General features: G+C 30.6%; 2 protein-coding genes across 5 annotated transcripts; one reads left to right on the forward strand and one right to left on the reverse strand.

The window, feature by feature from the left end:
* The first annotated feature begins 84 nt into the window (after positions 1 to 84).
* LOC107891952 (putative vesicle-associated membrane protein 726) lies at positions 85 to 11,145 on the forward strand. The gene is made up of 5 exons (XM_016816883.2): positions 85 to 668; positions 9,929 to 10,070; positions 10,141 to 10,261; positions 10,402 to 10,464; positions 10,714 to 11,145. The coding sequence occupies exons 1-5, from the start codon at positions 479 to 481 to the stop codon at positions 10,855 to 10,857; spliced, it is 660 nt and encodes a 219-aa protein (XP_016672372.2). The 5' UTR covers positions 85 to 478; the 3' UTR covers positions 10,858 to 11,145.
* A 72-nt stretch (positions 11,146 to 11,217) lies between these two features.
* On the reverse strand, positions 11,218 to 13,144 carry LOC107891950 (UPF0481 protein At3g47200). Of its 4 annotated transcripts, none has more exons than XM_016816880.2 (2): positions 12,861 to 13,144; positions 11,218 to 12,661 (listed from the first exon to the last, which is right to left on the reverse strand). In XM_016816880.2, the coding sequence occupies exon 2, from the start codon at positions 12,569 to 12,571 to the stop codon at positions 11,309 to 11,311; it is 1,263 nt and encodes a 420-aa protein (XP_016672369.1). In that variant the 5' UTR covers positions 12,572 to 12,661; positions 12,861 to 13,144; the 3' UTR covers positions 11,218 to 11,308. The 4 variants fall into 4 exon arrangements, with proteins under 4 accessions (XP_016672369.1, XP_016672370.1, XP_016672371.1 ...); XM_016816881.2 differs by having other exon boundaries at positions 11,218 to 12,614; positions 12,861 to 13,110; XM_016816882.2 differs by having other exon boundaries at positions 11,218 to 12,531; positions 12,861 to 13,108.
* Between the last annotated feature and the right edge of the window lie 2,754 nt (positions 13,145 to 15,898).

A 15,898-nucleotide genomic window follows, 5' to 3' on the forward strand; every position in this document is an offset into this window, starting at 1 on the left:
ATTATTTTTTAATTTAAATAAATAAATAAGATTGAAACCCCAGCGTAGCGGGGATGAAATGCTAGTGCATCTTGAAAAAAAACCAACAATTCCCTCTATTTCAATATAAGCGCAATAATTCGAAATGCAATTTAATTATATAATATAACAAAGAATAAATTAAAATTATTAATACATCAATATTTATATGTTTTAAATATATAAGTAGAACGTAATGCAAAAAGTAACTATAACAGACACAAATAATTATGAGAAAATTACTTCTCCCTTTTAGTCGCCTAGCTCCTCTCCTTGATCTGAATAAATATTATACATAAATATAATTCCATTTAGCATAAATGTAGCATTTCTTCATTTTCCTATTTTCTTCTCCGATCCCATAATCCCTCAGCTGCTATCTTATTTTTTCCCTTCCATTTTTTTTTTTGTAACAATTGAATTTTTGGTTGAGAAAATTTTAGGGTTAGGGTTTTGAGAGATGGGACAACAGTCGTTGATCTACAGCTTTGTGGCTCGAGGCACGGTGATCCTCGCCGAGTACACCGAGTTCTCCGGTAATTTCAACACCATCGCCGCTCAATGTCTCCAGAAGCTCCCTGCCTCCAGCAACAGGTTTACTTATAATTGCGATGGCCACACCTTCAATTACCTCGTTGACAATGGATTCAGTAAGAATTCTTTTTTCCCCTTTGGCAACGATTTGGGATCTGAATCTTCGTTTATATTGATCGGTTTGCTTTCAAAAATAATAATAAATTGGAATGAACCTATTCTACGGATTGATTTTATTAATGATTTAATGATTTAAATACGTTTGCTGATTCCCGATCCTTTTTGTTGTTTGGCATTTGTTGACCGGCTGACTGTATCGCCACGTGTTTATTCTGGGCTTAGTTTTGATTTAGAGGGTGCTTTTGTTTGGGTTTGTTGATCCTATTCTGAATTTGAGCTTTTGATTCTATTTTTTTATGAGATTTGGTATTGACTGCCTTCATTTTCACGTATTGCGTTTGTGCATTTACCTGTTTGATCTGTCTTTGTTGGAATGCATCAATGAAAAGAAGGAAAGATAGATTAATTGGAATCATTGAATATGTTCATCAATGTTCAATTTAAAGAATTTAATTATAGCTCTTGGGCCATAATGGTTAAATAGACATGATGCTGTATTTTGATATATCTTAATAAAGAATACATACTTTAATTTTTAAATATTAAAAAATCTTTTTATTTTTGTTTATTTAGAAATCTTTATTTTGATATATCTTAATAAAGAATACATACTTTAATTTTTAAATATTAAAAATTTTTGTTTATTTAAATATTAAAGAATACATAGGCATTATTGTTAATGCAGTAAGATGTAAGTTTAAGTACATTAAAATCTATTATCCTCTTATTTACAAATTAGGGAAGAATTATGGATAGTTTTAAGTATTGTCTCAAAAAAATATATATGATTAGGACTTACAATAAAATTGTTAGAAAAAAATCTTAATTCCCATCCAATTCCCATAACAAGTGGTAACAATAAAAAAGATATAATAACTTTTTAGCTTCCAGAGTTTTACGGTTTATTTTACTTTTAAAAGTACATAAAAAAATATTTATTTTGTATTTCCAATAAAAATTTTAAAATTATAATTTAAAAAAAAGAATAAAAACTTTTTAAATTTTAAAGTAAAATTATTTTAAATTTTTAAAAAATTATAAAAAAAAATCATAACAAAACTTTCAAGAATTCAAAGATTACATTATTTACTCCATCAATGGTAAAGGCCTATCTAAAGTTTGATTTATTTATTCAGTCAATATTAAAAAAAATTGAATAAATAGTTTTTAATTTAATTTGAATTAATTATATATTAAAATATTTTTATTTAATTTTATTTATAAATCTATATATAGCATATTAGTATGAAAATTCTTAAATATTGATACAAACTTTGAATCGATTCAAGTAAAAAAAAGATTTATTCAGTCAATATTAAAAAAAATTGAATAAATAGTTTTTAATTTAATTTGAATTAATTATATATTAAAATATTTTTGTTTAATTTTATTTATAAATCTATATATAGCATATTAGTATAAAAAATTCTTAAATATTGATACAAACTTTGAATCGATTCAAGTAAAAAAATACTTATTCAAAACTAATTTAATATAGATGGAATGAATAACTCACACATTGATGAAATCTTATTACCATTCAAGTAGTAAATGGAATGAACCTTGTTTGTTGACTTGATGGCAAGGGTATTCACTGTTCCAAGTGTGGCTTGGGTTTGAGTTGCTTTAATCGCGTTGTTGTTAGGGCTTTGCCTTCCCCTTGTATTTCACCAAAAAAATTTTAATTTTGAAAGTTTTATATTTTTAAAATTTTAAATAAATATTTTTTTTAAAAAGTTATTTTCTTAACTTTTGGATTTTTTTAAAAAAGAATTTGCAATTTTTTAAGATTTTATTGAAAATATGATTTTTTATATATATACATTTTAAAGGGTAAGGATCAAAATAGCATAAAATTGTAAATGTGAAAGGACTAAAAAAATTATATTACCTTTTTTTTAGTTGTCATGTCCATAATGCCAACAAATGGGATCAAAATTTTTAAATAAAAAAAATACAATAACTTCAAAACTTGTTCATAAATCAGGTTATTCGTCTAAATCCGAAGGTCTGACTGAAATTTAGGAAGGTTTGAACAAAAGTATTAGACTTGAAAAATGTGTGTTTAAAATATAGGTTGGCCTCAGATTTAAACATTCAATGTTCGAGTCTAGCCTAACTCATTTTTAAGTCTATATTATTTTATGTTGTTATTTTACATATTATGTAATTTATAACACGTAAAAATTAAATCTATAGTAGTATATAATATTAATACTATGATCTAAACATTAAAAATTGTTAAGGTGACTATATGTAAAATTTTAATAAATAAAAAAATATATAAAATTATTAAATATTAAATTAAAAATAATATAGGTGAGTATAAAATGGGTTCAGGTTAGCTATTTATAGATATGAATAGATTTGGACAAAATTTTAGGCTCATATATCAAGTTGAATCGAATTTAGGTAAATATAAAATATGTTAATATCATCATAAATCAACTCAAACTCAACCGTATATCTAAACACAATTACCTTTGCAATATTTGCAATATTTAAATTGAAAATGCACTTACCTAGTAGTTTGAAAAATAAATACTTGTCCGCTTTGATAAGAATATATTAATATCCCAAGCTTTATTTACTTGATGAATTATAAATGAAAATATAAATTTACCTATTATTCATTCAATTTTTTATTCATAATTTTTAATTACGGGTCATCTAACTATTTTTGAAATTATTCTTTGTTAAATTAAATGATAATTAAATATTATTCTAATAATATATATTACAAAGTTTAAGACCCTCAACTGATGCAAAGACTTTTTTTTATTTTACACATCGTATATTTATTTTGTTGACATGTGACATTCTTATATAACATATTTTTAATCTCACATCGATTAGAGAATATTTTCATAACTTACATTTGCCTTATAAGTATATGTAAATTTCATCAATATTTTCATAAGCTCTCTATAGTTTCTTCCTTTGAAGAAATTTATAAGAAATAATTCATAGTTTAAAAATATTTATATTATTTATAATTTATAACTATATATATTTGAAAGAGGGAAATAATAATAATTCTATTGATTCGGAAATAACCTAAAACTATCATTTATGTTTTATTTTATTTTTCAATCTAAAAACTTTTTTATAAACATGCTCAATAGAACTTTTACATACTTTTAGCTATAATTTAAGAAATTAAAAAGTCTCTCATTTACTTTATAAATAAGTGACAATTTTTTTATGTTTCATCAAAAAGTTAATTTTAATCTCATATTGATAAGAGAATACTCTCATGTACACTTATTCATTATTTTTATTAAAAAGTTAATTTTAATCATATATTAACTAGAGAATACTTCTATGCCTTACTTCTTCACTAATTTCATTAAAAATTAATTTAGTTCTTTTAAAAAGTTAATTTTAATCACATATTGAGTAGAGAACAATCTCATGCTCATGCTTATCCTATAAAAAAGTGTCAATTTCTTTATTTTCATTAAAAAGTTAATTTTAATCTCACATTACCTATAAAACATTCACATTTATCTTATAAATAAGTGATAATTTCTTCATATTTTCATTAAAAAGTTAATTTTAATCCCACATTAATTAGAAAACACTCTCATATCTGACATTTACCTCATAAATAAGTGACAATTTGTTTACTAATTTCATTAAAAAGTTAATCTTTGTACCTAATTGATTAGAGAATATTTTATAGCTCATTTCTTCACTATTTTTATTAAAAATTACTTTTAATCCCTTAAAAATTTAATTTTAATCCCACATTGACTAGAGAACCATTTCATTCTTACACTTGTCCTATAAATAAGTGTCAATTTATAATTGTCCCATATCTCATATTTACCTTATAAATAAGTGATAGTTTTTTCACTATTTTCATTAAAAAGTTAATTTTAATCCTACATTGATGGGAAAATACTCTCATAACTCACTTCACTTCTTTTTATTCCGACGTTGTTTAGAGAACACTCTCATGCTTAAAGGTACCCGACAAATAAGTGGTAGTTTCTTTACTATTTTAATTAGAAAGTTAATTTTAACCCCACATTAGCTAGTGTCACTCACTTATATCACATTTACTTTGTAAATAAGTGACAATTTGTTCACTATTTTCATTAAAAAGTTAATTTTAGTACCTCATTGACTAGAGAATATTTTCATAACTCATTTCTTCACAAATTTTATTAAAAATTTATTTTAATCCCTTAAAAATTTATTTTTCATCCCACATCATTTAATTAATTTAAACCCCAGATTGGCTAAATAACACTCTCGTGCTTACACTTACCCTATAAATAAGTGTCAATTTCTTCACTATTTTCAAATTAATTTTAATTGCACATTGATTAGAGAACACCCCATATCTCACATTTACCTTATAAATAAATGATAAATTCTTTACTATTTTCATTAAAAAGTTAATTTTAATCGCACATTTATTAGAGAACACTCTTATAGTTCACTTCATTTTTTTTATTAAAAAGTTAATTTTAATTCCATATTAACTAGAAAATACTATTATAGCTCATTTATTTCATTAGTTTTACTAAAATTAATTTTAATCCCTTCAAAAGTTAATTTTAAAATTAATTTTAATCCTATATTGGCTAGAGTACACTCTCATGCTCATACTTACCCTATAAATAAGTGTCAAATTCTTCACTATTTTCAAGTTAATTCTAATCATACATTAACTAGAGAACACCTCATATCTCACATTTACCTTATAAAATAAGTGATAATTTGCCAGTGTGGCTGATCATCTTCGCGGACTAGCTACTGATCATCATCTTGGTAAGCTATTGCCTCACCAACTAGCTAATCAGACACAAGCCCATCCTTGGGCAGATTCCTCCTTTTGCTCCTCAACCTACAGGGTATTAGCAACCATTTCTAGCTGTTCCCCTCCCATTCACTATTTTCATTAAAAAGTTTATTTTAATCCCGCATTGACTAGTGAATACTTTTATAACTCACTTATTTATTATTTTCATTAAAGTTATTTTCAATTTCATATTAACTAGGAAATACTCTCATATCTCTTTTCTTTCACTATTTCCACTAAAAATTAATTTAATCCTATATTGGTTAGAGAACACTCCCATGCTCACACTTATCCTATAAATAAGTGTCAATTTATTCACTATTTTTATTAAAAAGTTAATTTTAATATCACATTGACTAGAGAATACTCACATGTGTTACATTTACATTAAATAGTTAATTTTAATCTTACATTAACTCTATTTATAAACATGAAAGGTTAAATGGTGGTGATTCCAATATTGTGATACATGCACTATGTAACACCCTCACCCGACCTAATCACTGGATCTGGAAATATTAAAAATAAAGTTAACCGTCTGAACCCCGAACTCTAAGCGATTTAAGTAATTACAATATAGCCGCCCCATGGAGAAACTCCTAAAGGTACCCCCTTCCTATATACATGACATGATACTATGGTGCGCCTTAAATCTATACGGTCTGGCTTAGTCCCTCATTGAGTTCCTTATCCTGCGGATCTTGCAACCACAAGTCAAAACCTTTGTAAGTTCGTAAGAACTTAGTGAGTCTCTTAACTAGAATACGCATGCTTAAACCCCGCCTCGCTAGGATAGTAAAAGGAATGAAACTTAGTGTAAATAACTTTTTGTTTATGTGGAAAATTTCCTCTTAACATGACATATCGAACTCTAACTTATTCTCGATCCTATCCGCATGACGGATAGATCGTTGGGCCATTTCCTTCTAGTCATCCTATCAGCCTTCAACTAACCTTGACAGGTCCTTAGAATTTCGCCAACTTCGCGTTCCCTGTCATTTCCTTACTTATATTCTTTCTTCCCTTTATTCCCAATGGGGACTCTTCTTTCCACCATGTACTTATAAAGTAGTTTCTTAGGCCTACCCTCCTAGAGGACTTTGGGTAATTTCCCTTGGAGCTTCATTCCAAATCTATTTATCCCATAACGAACTCCTTACCTCACATTTTTCTTGAATGTCTTGCTGAGTTTTCACTTGGTTGATATAATTAATGAGGTCTCTCGCCACTCTGGAAGACTATTTCCCTCTTAAGGAAAATCGAGATCAATTTACATCCTTGTAACCTGCCTTGTCGTCGATACCTTGCTTATTTAATGCAACATGTCTTTTTGTTATGGTCTGGCTAACTTATAATACTCAGCGGACTATTACCTGGGTGGTTGTCCGAGTTCTTGATTTCTCTTACATATCGATTCTATACAAAACTAGCTATATAACTGGTTCTTTCTTACTAATTTCCACTTAGAAAGGAACAGTCTCGACAGACATATCTGTCTCTTGATGTATCCCTTCGTGTAACCCTCTCTCGATCTATGGGTTCTAGCTACACCTTTTTACCTCACGAACTAATCATCGAGCCTATGCTCAATCTTTATCAAAATAGGTTTCTTTGTCTATGCTTAATGGTGGATCCCTGATTGTGATCATTGGTTGAACCATCTTTCGCTTGCCTATACACCTGTCACTTACTGGCGAATCATTTCCCATTACCGTTTCATGTTGGATTACCACCCAGTTATTGTATTGACTTTAATGGTTATTGTTTCGACAATATATTTCTCTTACTTTACCCGATGGATTTATCAAACCCACTCACTAATGCTTGCATTTTTCCTTAAACGCGACTTTCCATAATTATCGTCTTAACGTTCCACGCCTAAACATGGTCTTATACCTCATGGTCCCCGCGTTTACTATCCCAGTGGACTTCCCCGTGTTTAGTATTTCGGCGGATTATCTATGATGCCATGACATCTTTCAGCTATGATCTTACACAAAAAAGCCATATGTTTACTGTCCCCATAGACTATCAAATGATGCCATAACGTCTTTTAGTCATGGTCTTAGTCCTATTTAGCCATTTTGATGTGCTTTTACATGATGCCATAACATCTTTCAATTATGGTCTTACTTATTTTATCTTGATGCCATAGCATCTTTCAGTTGTGGTCTTACTCATCTTTATCATGATGCCATAGCATCTTTTAGCTATGGTCTTACTCATATTGACATATAGCCTCCAATTGGACCCATGACCTAGCCATGGTCTTTCTTACGTACCCTTCCCATTGCATTTCTTCCATTCCCCCAATCCATTGTTCCTAACCTTGATGCTCGAACACCGCAGTGTCCCCTCCATAAGGTCTGGAGCTTCGCACATCACGGTTTGCACTTAGCAAGATCGTATGATGATATCTAACAAAATTACTTTTTGTTCCCAAATCCTATCTTTGACTATACCCCTTGATAATTTCCCTTTCCATATTCCATATGCAATGCACACATTTTATAAATAAAACATTATGGGAACATGCATACTAGACTAGAATAGAGGATATTCATATATCTAAGCAATCCTAGCATACTTAACCTTTACAGGGTTGAGGTGTAGAAACTCACCTAATGCTTCTTCACCTTATCAGCTTAGCTTTTTCGATCGCTAGAGCTTCCATTCTCCTGGCAACTAAGCATGATAGTCAAATCATAGGTTAAACTTAGTGTTTTTACTTTAAACCTTAATCTTTCAGAAACATGCAAAACCCTTAAAATGGTTCTGAAAACTCTTAACTTAGTTTTTTTAAATCTTACATACACCGAAGGACTTAGAACCTTACCAGCCTCTCGAATTTTCTACTTTTCTGACTAATTCCTCACGATTGTCGTTCCATGTACCATGTAGGGCTTTCCATGACATCGCTTCCTCAGAGTAGCCATGGAAGATGAAGAAAAATGAGACAAAGGGGAGAAGAAGTCTCTTGGGAAGTCATTTCTTAGCTATTTATAGCCATTTCCGTACGACCTTTAACTGTGCAACATTCACTCGTTCACAATCATTTTATCCCCAACTAAGGAACTGGCTGGCTCTAACCTAACCAAACTGAAAATGGATTCCAACCATGTCCAATTTTGTTTCTACCTTTTCTTGACTTCCCAATATAGGCCACCAACTTTTGGCTTTTTCCAAATGTATCCCTCAATTGTCTATTAATTTTCGGACTTTGTGGAATCTGGGTGTGACACACTAAATTATAATGTGTAAATATGTTACATATAAAAATTGAATTAATTAAATTTATATTTTAATTTCAATACAATAAACCCACACATCGTACATCTATATAAGTTCTAATTGACATTATTATTAATTAAATGCACATTTATTTTTTATAATTATGATCAATATGCACTTATTAAATTATTTAAATTTACTTATTAAATAATTTATTATTAAATTTAAATTTTGAAAAATTTTTATGGTTCTCAATATTATAACTAATTTATGCACCATGTAAGCCTAATATAAATATATGTTGATGTAAAGTATTTTTCAAGTTAATAATATACGCAAGCTTGTTTTTAATAAAATTTCAGGAATGCTAATTAATTATATTTTTTTTTTCTTGTCTTTTTCTTTTTGCCTCTTTTTAAGAAAAATTCGTGCAAAAATTTTAAATTTAGTTTTAATTCCATTATATAAACGTCGAGAATAATTTCCAAATTTATTTAATTTTAAATAAAATAATTAAATCTCTATAAAAGTTTAATTATAAAAAATTAATTTCAGTTGCAATAAGGACAATAAATACAATTAAATTTTAATAATTACAGTAAATTTTGAACAAATATTAAGTTTATTTTCAATAAACTTTCATCGGTAATTATTACATTTTCCTCTCTCTCTTTTTTTTTATTTCTTCCATTATTTCGTTACTTTTATTTAATCAATTTCTTTACCATGAAAACTTGATATGATTTTGTAACTAAAACAGTGAGAAAATAATACAAATAAAGACACAAGGTTACTAATAAAAGGGTATAATAGTCTTTTTATTTAAAATTTATTTAGTAAATAAATTCCAGTGACTTATTTGGTTATCATCAAACTTTGGGAGGTAAATGAGTATTTTTGGAAAGTACTGATCAAAGAGTCTCTTTGGAGTGTAGATGTTCCCTTGTAACTGATTGCAACTTTGTAGTTTTATTAGGGAAAGGGATAGACGAGCAATGTTTTGCTTAACAAAATGCACTATTTATGGGTGAAGTCTAGCTTACTATACATGATACATAAGTTTTGTGCTTTATTTTGGTGCCTTGGGTCTCGGGTGATATAGCTTTGACTGCGCATCTTTACCATGGGGGCAGTACTGATTTTGGTAACTCCTAGATTCTTTAATCTCTCTGTTTCACATATTCATTTTGCCAAATAAATTTGGTGGTGCAGCCTACTGTGTAGTTGCAACGGAATCCGCGGGCAGGCAAATTCCAATTGCATTTCTAGAAAGAGTTAAGGAAGACTTCTCGAAGAGATATGGGGGAGGGAAGGCTGCAAATGCTAAAGCCAAGAGTCTTAATAGAGAATTTGGGTATCAATGCCTCTCCCATTTACTCTTATACTTCTTCTTCTTCACATGCTTAGCTCTTTATATTGAATAGGTCCAAATTGAAGGCTCATATGAAGTACTGTGCGGAACATCCTGAAGAGATCAGTAAACTTGCCAAAGTGAAGGCTCAAGTTTCTGAAGTCAAGGGTGTTATGATGGAAAATATTGAGAAGGTAATAGCAGTTGCTCTTTCTGAATCTCTTATAAAAGTAGGAATGCATAGCCACCATGGGTTTTAGTGTAGATAAAATGTTAATGGTACTTCAGATATATTATTACACACAGCATGTTGTTAACATTTTTCTTTGTCCAGGTCCTTGACCGTGGTGAGAAGATTGAGGTACTGGTTGATAAAACTGAGAACCTTCGCTCACAGGTTAGTCCTATCTAAACTGCATTTTTATGGATGATTGAAATTATGACTCTATTCTGCTCTACTGAAGGTTCTAGAAATTATGAATCGTTTTTGCAGTCATTTATGTTGGCTCATATCTGATATTTGTATTGAGTGCATGTCTAAATACTCGTGTGGGGGATATGTCCCTTCATTTCTATAGAAAAACTTAGAAAAAATGAACATACTGGTGGTGCAGAACATACATTTGACTTGATATTTGGATTCCAGGCACAAGATTTTAGGCAGCAAGGAACTAAAATAAAAAGAAAGATGTGGATTGAGAATATGAAGATGAAATTGATTGTATTCGGTATTGTTGCTGTGATTATTATTGTGATTATTATCTCAGTCTGCCGTAACCTCAACTGTTAATCTGTCTTGGATTTACCACCTACTGCTGTTTTGCTGCCCTTGCTAACCGGGGTTATCCGGATAGATTTGCTTCATTCTTTCATAGCTTATTTTATATATATATATATATTTCTCCCTTGCTGGCCGATTAGGATAGTGAAAGAAAGCCTTTGTATAGGGGTTACACTTTGGACCTTTTTTAAGGGTAAATAAATATTTCTATAAAGGTCTTTCTTTATATTGTAACAATGCTTGGATGCTTGCATATTCTATTTGCCCTTTTTAATTATTATTAATTAATTTGTCTTTTCTTTTTATTCCTCTTATCCTTTTCAATTGAATATTAATGAGATAATCCCTTATATTATAAACTCTCGACACTAATTATAATTATCATATTTTCAACTCAAAAGACAATCAAACATCTGATAGAATATTACATTGATGCCGAGAAGCCCCAATGGGTTAGCATTTACTTAACATAAGAGAGAACTGAAAAAATGGTTTGAACCATGGTAAGTAGAAGGAGAAGAACAGCTGCAAGAACAGAAACAAGTGCCCATGGACTGTTAAAATAGTTGTGCTTCAAGTTTGCTATCCATTTGTTCCATTGTTTACTACAATACCTGTTCACATTGCTGAAAACTTCAGAGTAAAAGGAGTACCTAGATATGCTCACTGAATCACCCAGCCGATTAAACATGGTGGCGACCACTTCGTCGTTGCCTAACCAATTTTTAATTATCCCTCGTCGTCGAAGTAATTCCACGTCTTTCGACGAGTTTATAAGGCAGTCCATGAAGTTCATATAATCAGTCACATGATTCAAGCTTCTCCCTGGGAAAAACTGTTCAAAGGCAATCACATTGCGGAAGAAACATTCTGTATGATCATCGATTTTTAATTTTGGTATCTTCATTGTCCCGTTTTCGAACTTTATATCGAAAATGCTACTTCCATCAGCCTTTTCAAATCGGATTCCATCCTCTTGGAGCTCAGTAGCACAATGCATGAAGCTCCACTCGATTGGTTTAGTCTTTTTCCTATAGGCTACCATTTCTGATTCAGAAGGTTGCCAGCAATCGTTTACCAAGCCGAGCAGATGCTTGATCTCCATGATCGATTTTAAGCTATCTCGATTACACCCTTTACCCGGCAATATTATGGCGAAGAAATTCATGGTAATGTATCGGAATATGTCTGGATTCGGAATCTCTATCATACCAAACAACTTCCAAAGAATGAATAACGGAAATTGATTCTCCACCAACAACAAATCACGGCATAAGAGGTTATGGAAACCGCCTATCTTGAAAAAAGGATCATCCATCACCGTCGTCATCGCAAACTTGCGGATTAGTTGAATTATAAAGCAAGCATCAATGAGCATCATTTCGACGAAATCATTGGTGTCGAGACCAATCTGTTCTGCATAACATTTCCTAGCTCTATCTTCTAAGCCTCTCATTACCATTACATAGTTGGTGACATCCTGCTTCATTTCATTGAGCAGCATTCTGAGAAACCGGAATTTATGTTCCTCCATTGGTTTTAAATGATGTTTACCATGGTGGTAAGGACCGATTGCGACTACCTCGGGTTCGTATGCCTTTTCGTTTACCTTCCGAAGATAATTCGGTACTTTGAAAATGCAACAGTTTGATGATATTGGGGAAATTGCCTTGAGCTTTTTATCTATACGAATAGCAACCGGGTCATCTTTTTCATCCGCCATTTAAGTTCTTCTACATCAATAACACCTATAACAGCAGTCGACACTAAGTTGCAAAGATTATTGAACTCGGATACGGATGTTACAATCACTCTTCACCGTCGATATTTATTTTGCAATTGACCACAATAGCATTACAACGTAGATTTAAATCAATGCAAGAGTAGTATTAAGAGCAAGTAATAGATGCCAAAATTAATACTAAATGCTGAAGTGTTTTCTCTAATTTCATTCATCATAAAATAGACATGTATTTCACTTGACATCTACTAAAAAAGTGTGTATTGGTTACCTGTTTGGGTTATTTGAGATGTGAATCGATCCGGTACGAGGGACGGAAATTCAAATGCAAATCGGTATTCATGCGAAGCTCAAACATCCTAGTTTTGTTTCACACAATGGTTTCATATGGAAGGTTTATGGGCGACTCAATTTGCAGCAGGAAGAAGAAGCAATGGTTGAGTAAAGTTTCTTTCCTTTTGATAATTGAGATTTGTCAAAGCTGGCTGGCTGGTAGGGACATTGATTTGGACATTAAAACTAAGGGTTTCCAGTGACTTATTCCAATTTTTTATACTTTCCCCCCTCTTGTGTATCACTTGAGAGCGCGTTATTACATATTTATAATATAAGGATAATGTTGGTATTTTAAAAAATCAAGATTAAACTTATAAGTATTGATTCATTTCAAGCAAATATAAACAAGAGATAATATTTATTATCTATGTTCTTACTTCTTAGAGCTATCTATAATATATAACATTTTGATAAAAAAAAGTTATATTCTAATTTTCTTATCCATGCACGAGTTTGTTTTATGTATGAATTAAAAAATATTTTTCTTTTACTTTTTTTTAAATTAAGTAATATTGCGAAAAAAATTTATATTATTTATAAAAGATATTTTTTATTTTATAAAATTTTAATTTTTAAATAATATTTTTACATACAGTAAACATATTATAAAAATATTGTATGAATAGTGTATAATTTTTAAAAATTGTTTGAGTTGTATGACGCAAATTCCTGTTAAAGAAATAATACAACACTAAAACAAGTAGAATACGTATAGAACTACACTTCATCTATTTGACGTTGATTAGAATAAGATTTTTCAGCCTTTAAATAGATGTAGTCAGAACTCCTCCTATATCATTCGATTTTCAACACTAGTGAATTTTCTTCTCTTCTGCCCGTGATTTTTTCCCGAAAGGGTTTCCACATAAAATCTGTGTGTTTTATTTTTCTTTCTTATTGTTTTACGATCGTTTTATATTGCCATTATTGACATTCGATTTTACAAAAACAACAATATTCTAAGGAAAAGGTCATTGTTTTCTAAAGATTGTTTAAAAATAATTTAATTCTATTGCTTAAAAATTATAATTTTTTGTATTATGTTACTACTCAAATTCTATTTTAAAATTTTAAAATTCTATTTTTTTTAACAATCTCATTATAGTTTCTGATTATATCTGTTCTTTTTGACACAATGCCTAGAACTACCGTAGCCTTTCTCCAACCCATAAATAGGAGGATAATACGTTTCAGCGCACTCAAACCTATGTCCTCTTGCATTGACAATAATTCTCATACCAATCGAGTTAAGACTCAATCGACAAAAAACGTATTTAATATGTAAAAAAATCTTGTATCATAATTAATTACCCAAATAAGAACACGTTTAATATGTGAAAAATTGCTAACTAAATCTTAGTTCGGATAAGAATGAAAGGTTAAAGATACTGGCTGCCTGGAAATAGAGAAAAAATTATGTTGATTTCATCAAAAATATAACACCCATAACTCATTTTCGTCGCTGAAATAGGGTTACAGAGTATTATTGTACATCTCAGAACTTTTCATATCAATTGGCATCAATTATCAAATAAATTTCATAAATACATATATGGTTCAAAATGAAATAGAACATATATTTATGAACTTAAATCGAGCCTTCGAAGCCCTAAAAATAGGTTAAGAACATTTAGGGACCAAATGAGAACAAATCAGAACATTTAGGGAAAAATTGAAATTTTTCACTATAGGGGTCACACGGCCGTGTGGCTATCCCACACGCCCGTGTGTCTACCCTACATGTCTGTGTGCTCAACCGTGTGCTCACCCGTATAATTCACTGACTTAGGCGACACGCTCGTGTGGGTTGCCCATGTGTGACACACGACCATATGACAGCCCATGTCCCAAGCCGTATGTGTGTAAAAGTGACCAAATCCAAGCCTATTCTTCATGCAATTGTATAGGTATATATACCAACTCATTTCACATATTCACAAGTCTATAAACACACTTTAAATTAACCAAAACATACCATTTCCATTCATCTAAAACCAACCAAAGTATCATGTACCAAACACATTATAATGTTCATGCTACTCATTATCAAACAACTATCTATAAGCCATAATATATACCAACTAACACATTCCAAACACATCATTCCAACTTAATATGACACTTACAATCTTGACCACCTACTCAAGTTTACTTAAGGTTAATAAACATACCACAAAGATTACGATTCATTCATCACGTACAAAACATCACACGGAGCCATGAATTATAGCATAATAACCATTTGCCCTACTACATGCCATATAAGCCAAATGTTTACAAAATCTACCAAAAGATTCCTCAGGATAGTGTGGTTTTGCGAGTTGATTTGATCTCTGGATCACAAAATGTAATATACAAAACAAAGGACAAGGCACGAGTAAGCTTACTTGAAGCTTAGTAAGTTCGCTAAATTAAACGATAAATCTTACCAAATTAACATAACATGTCAAATTATAAGATTAAATAACGAAATTCTTGTCAAACACAGCTTACAACAGGTGAGTATTACATAGTGCATTAATTCACATCATATTCTCAATCATCGTATTAATAAGATCTAATCTTAGGCAATCAGAGGGTATCACTCATTCGAATTAATTTCAGAGTTTTGACCAGCTCACGATGCTGCTCACACAAGCTACAGAGAATCCGCAAAAGGTGCAGGATCTCAAGCTACAATTTGTATGAACGGTACATAGTACCAGCTAAATAATCACCGGCTCACGATACTGCTCACACAAGCTGTAGATAATCCGCAATACATGTAGGATCTCAGCCATTGCTACGGTCTATATCACCGGCTCAAGGCCTGATGGACAACACCGGCACAAAGCCTGCTAGGCACAAAGCCCATTAGGCACAAAGCCCGATAAATACACTAGCAGCAAGCCTAATAGATAACACTGGCTTAAAGCCTGCTATTCAGAAACATAACGTGTTCACCATATTTAATTTATTATTTATTATCAAATC

The sequence above is a fragment of the Gossypium hirsutum genome, chromosome D09, assembly GCF_007990345.1.
Source record: "Gossypium hirsutum isolate 1008001.06 chromosome D09, Gossypium_hirsutum_v2.1, whole genome shotgun sequence".
NCBI lineage: Eukaryota > Viridiplantae > Streptophyta > Magnoliopsida > Malvales > Malvaceae > Gossypium > Gossypium hirsutum.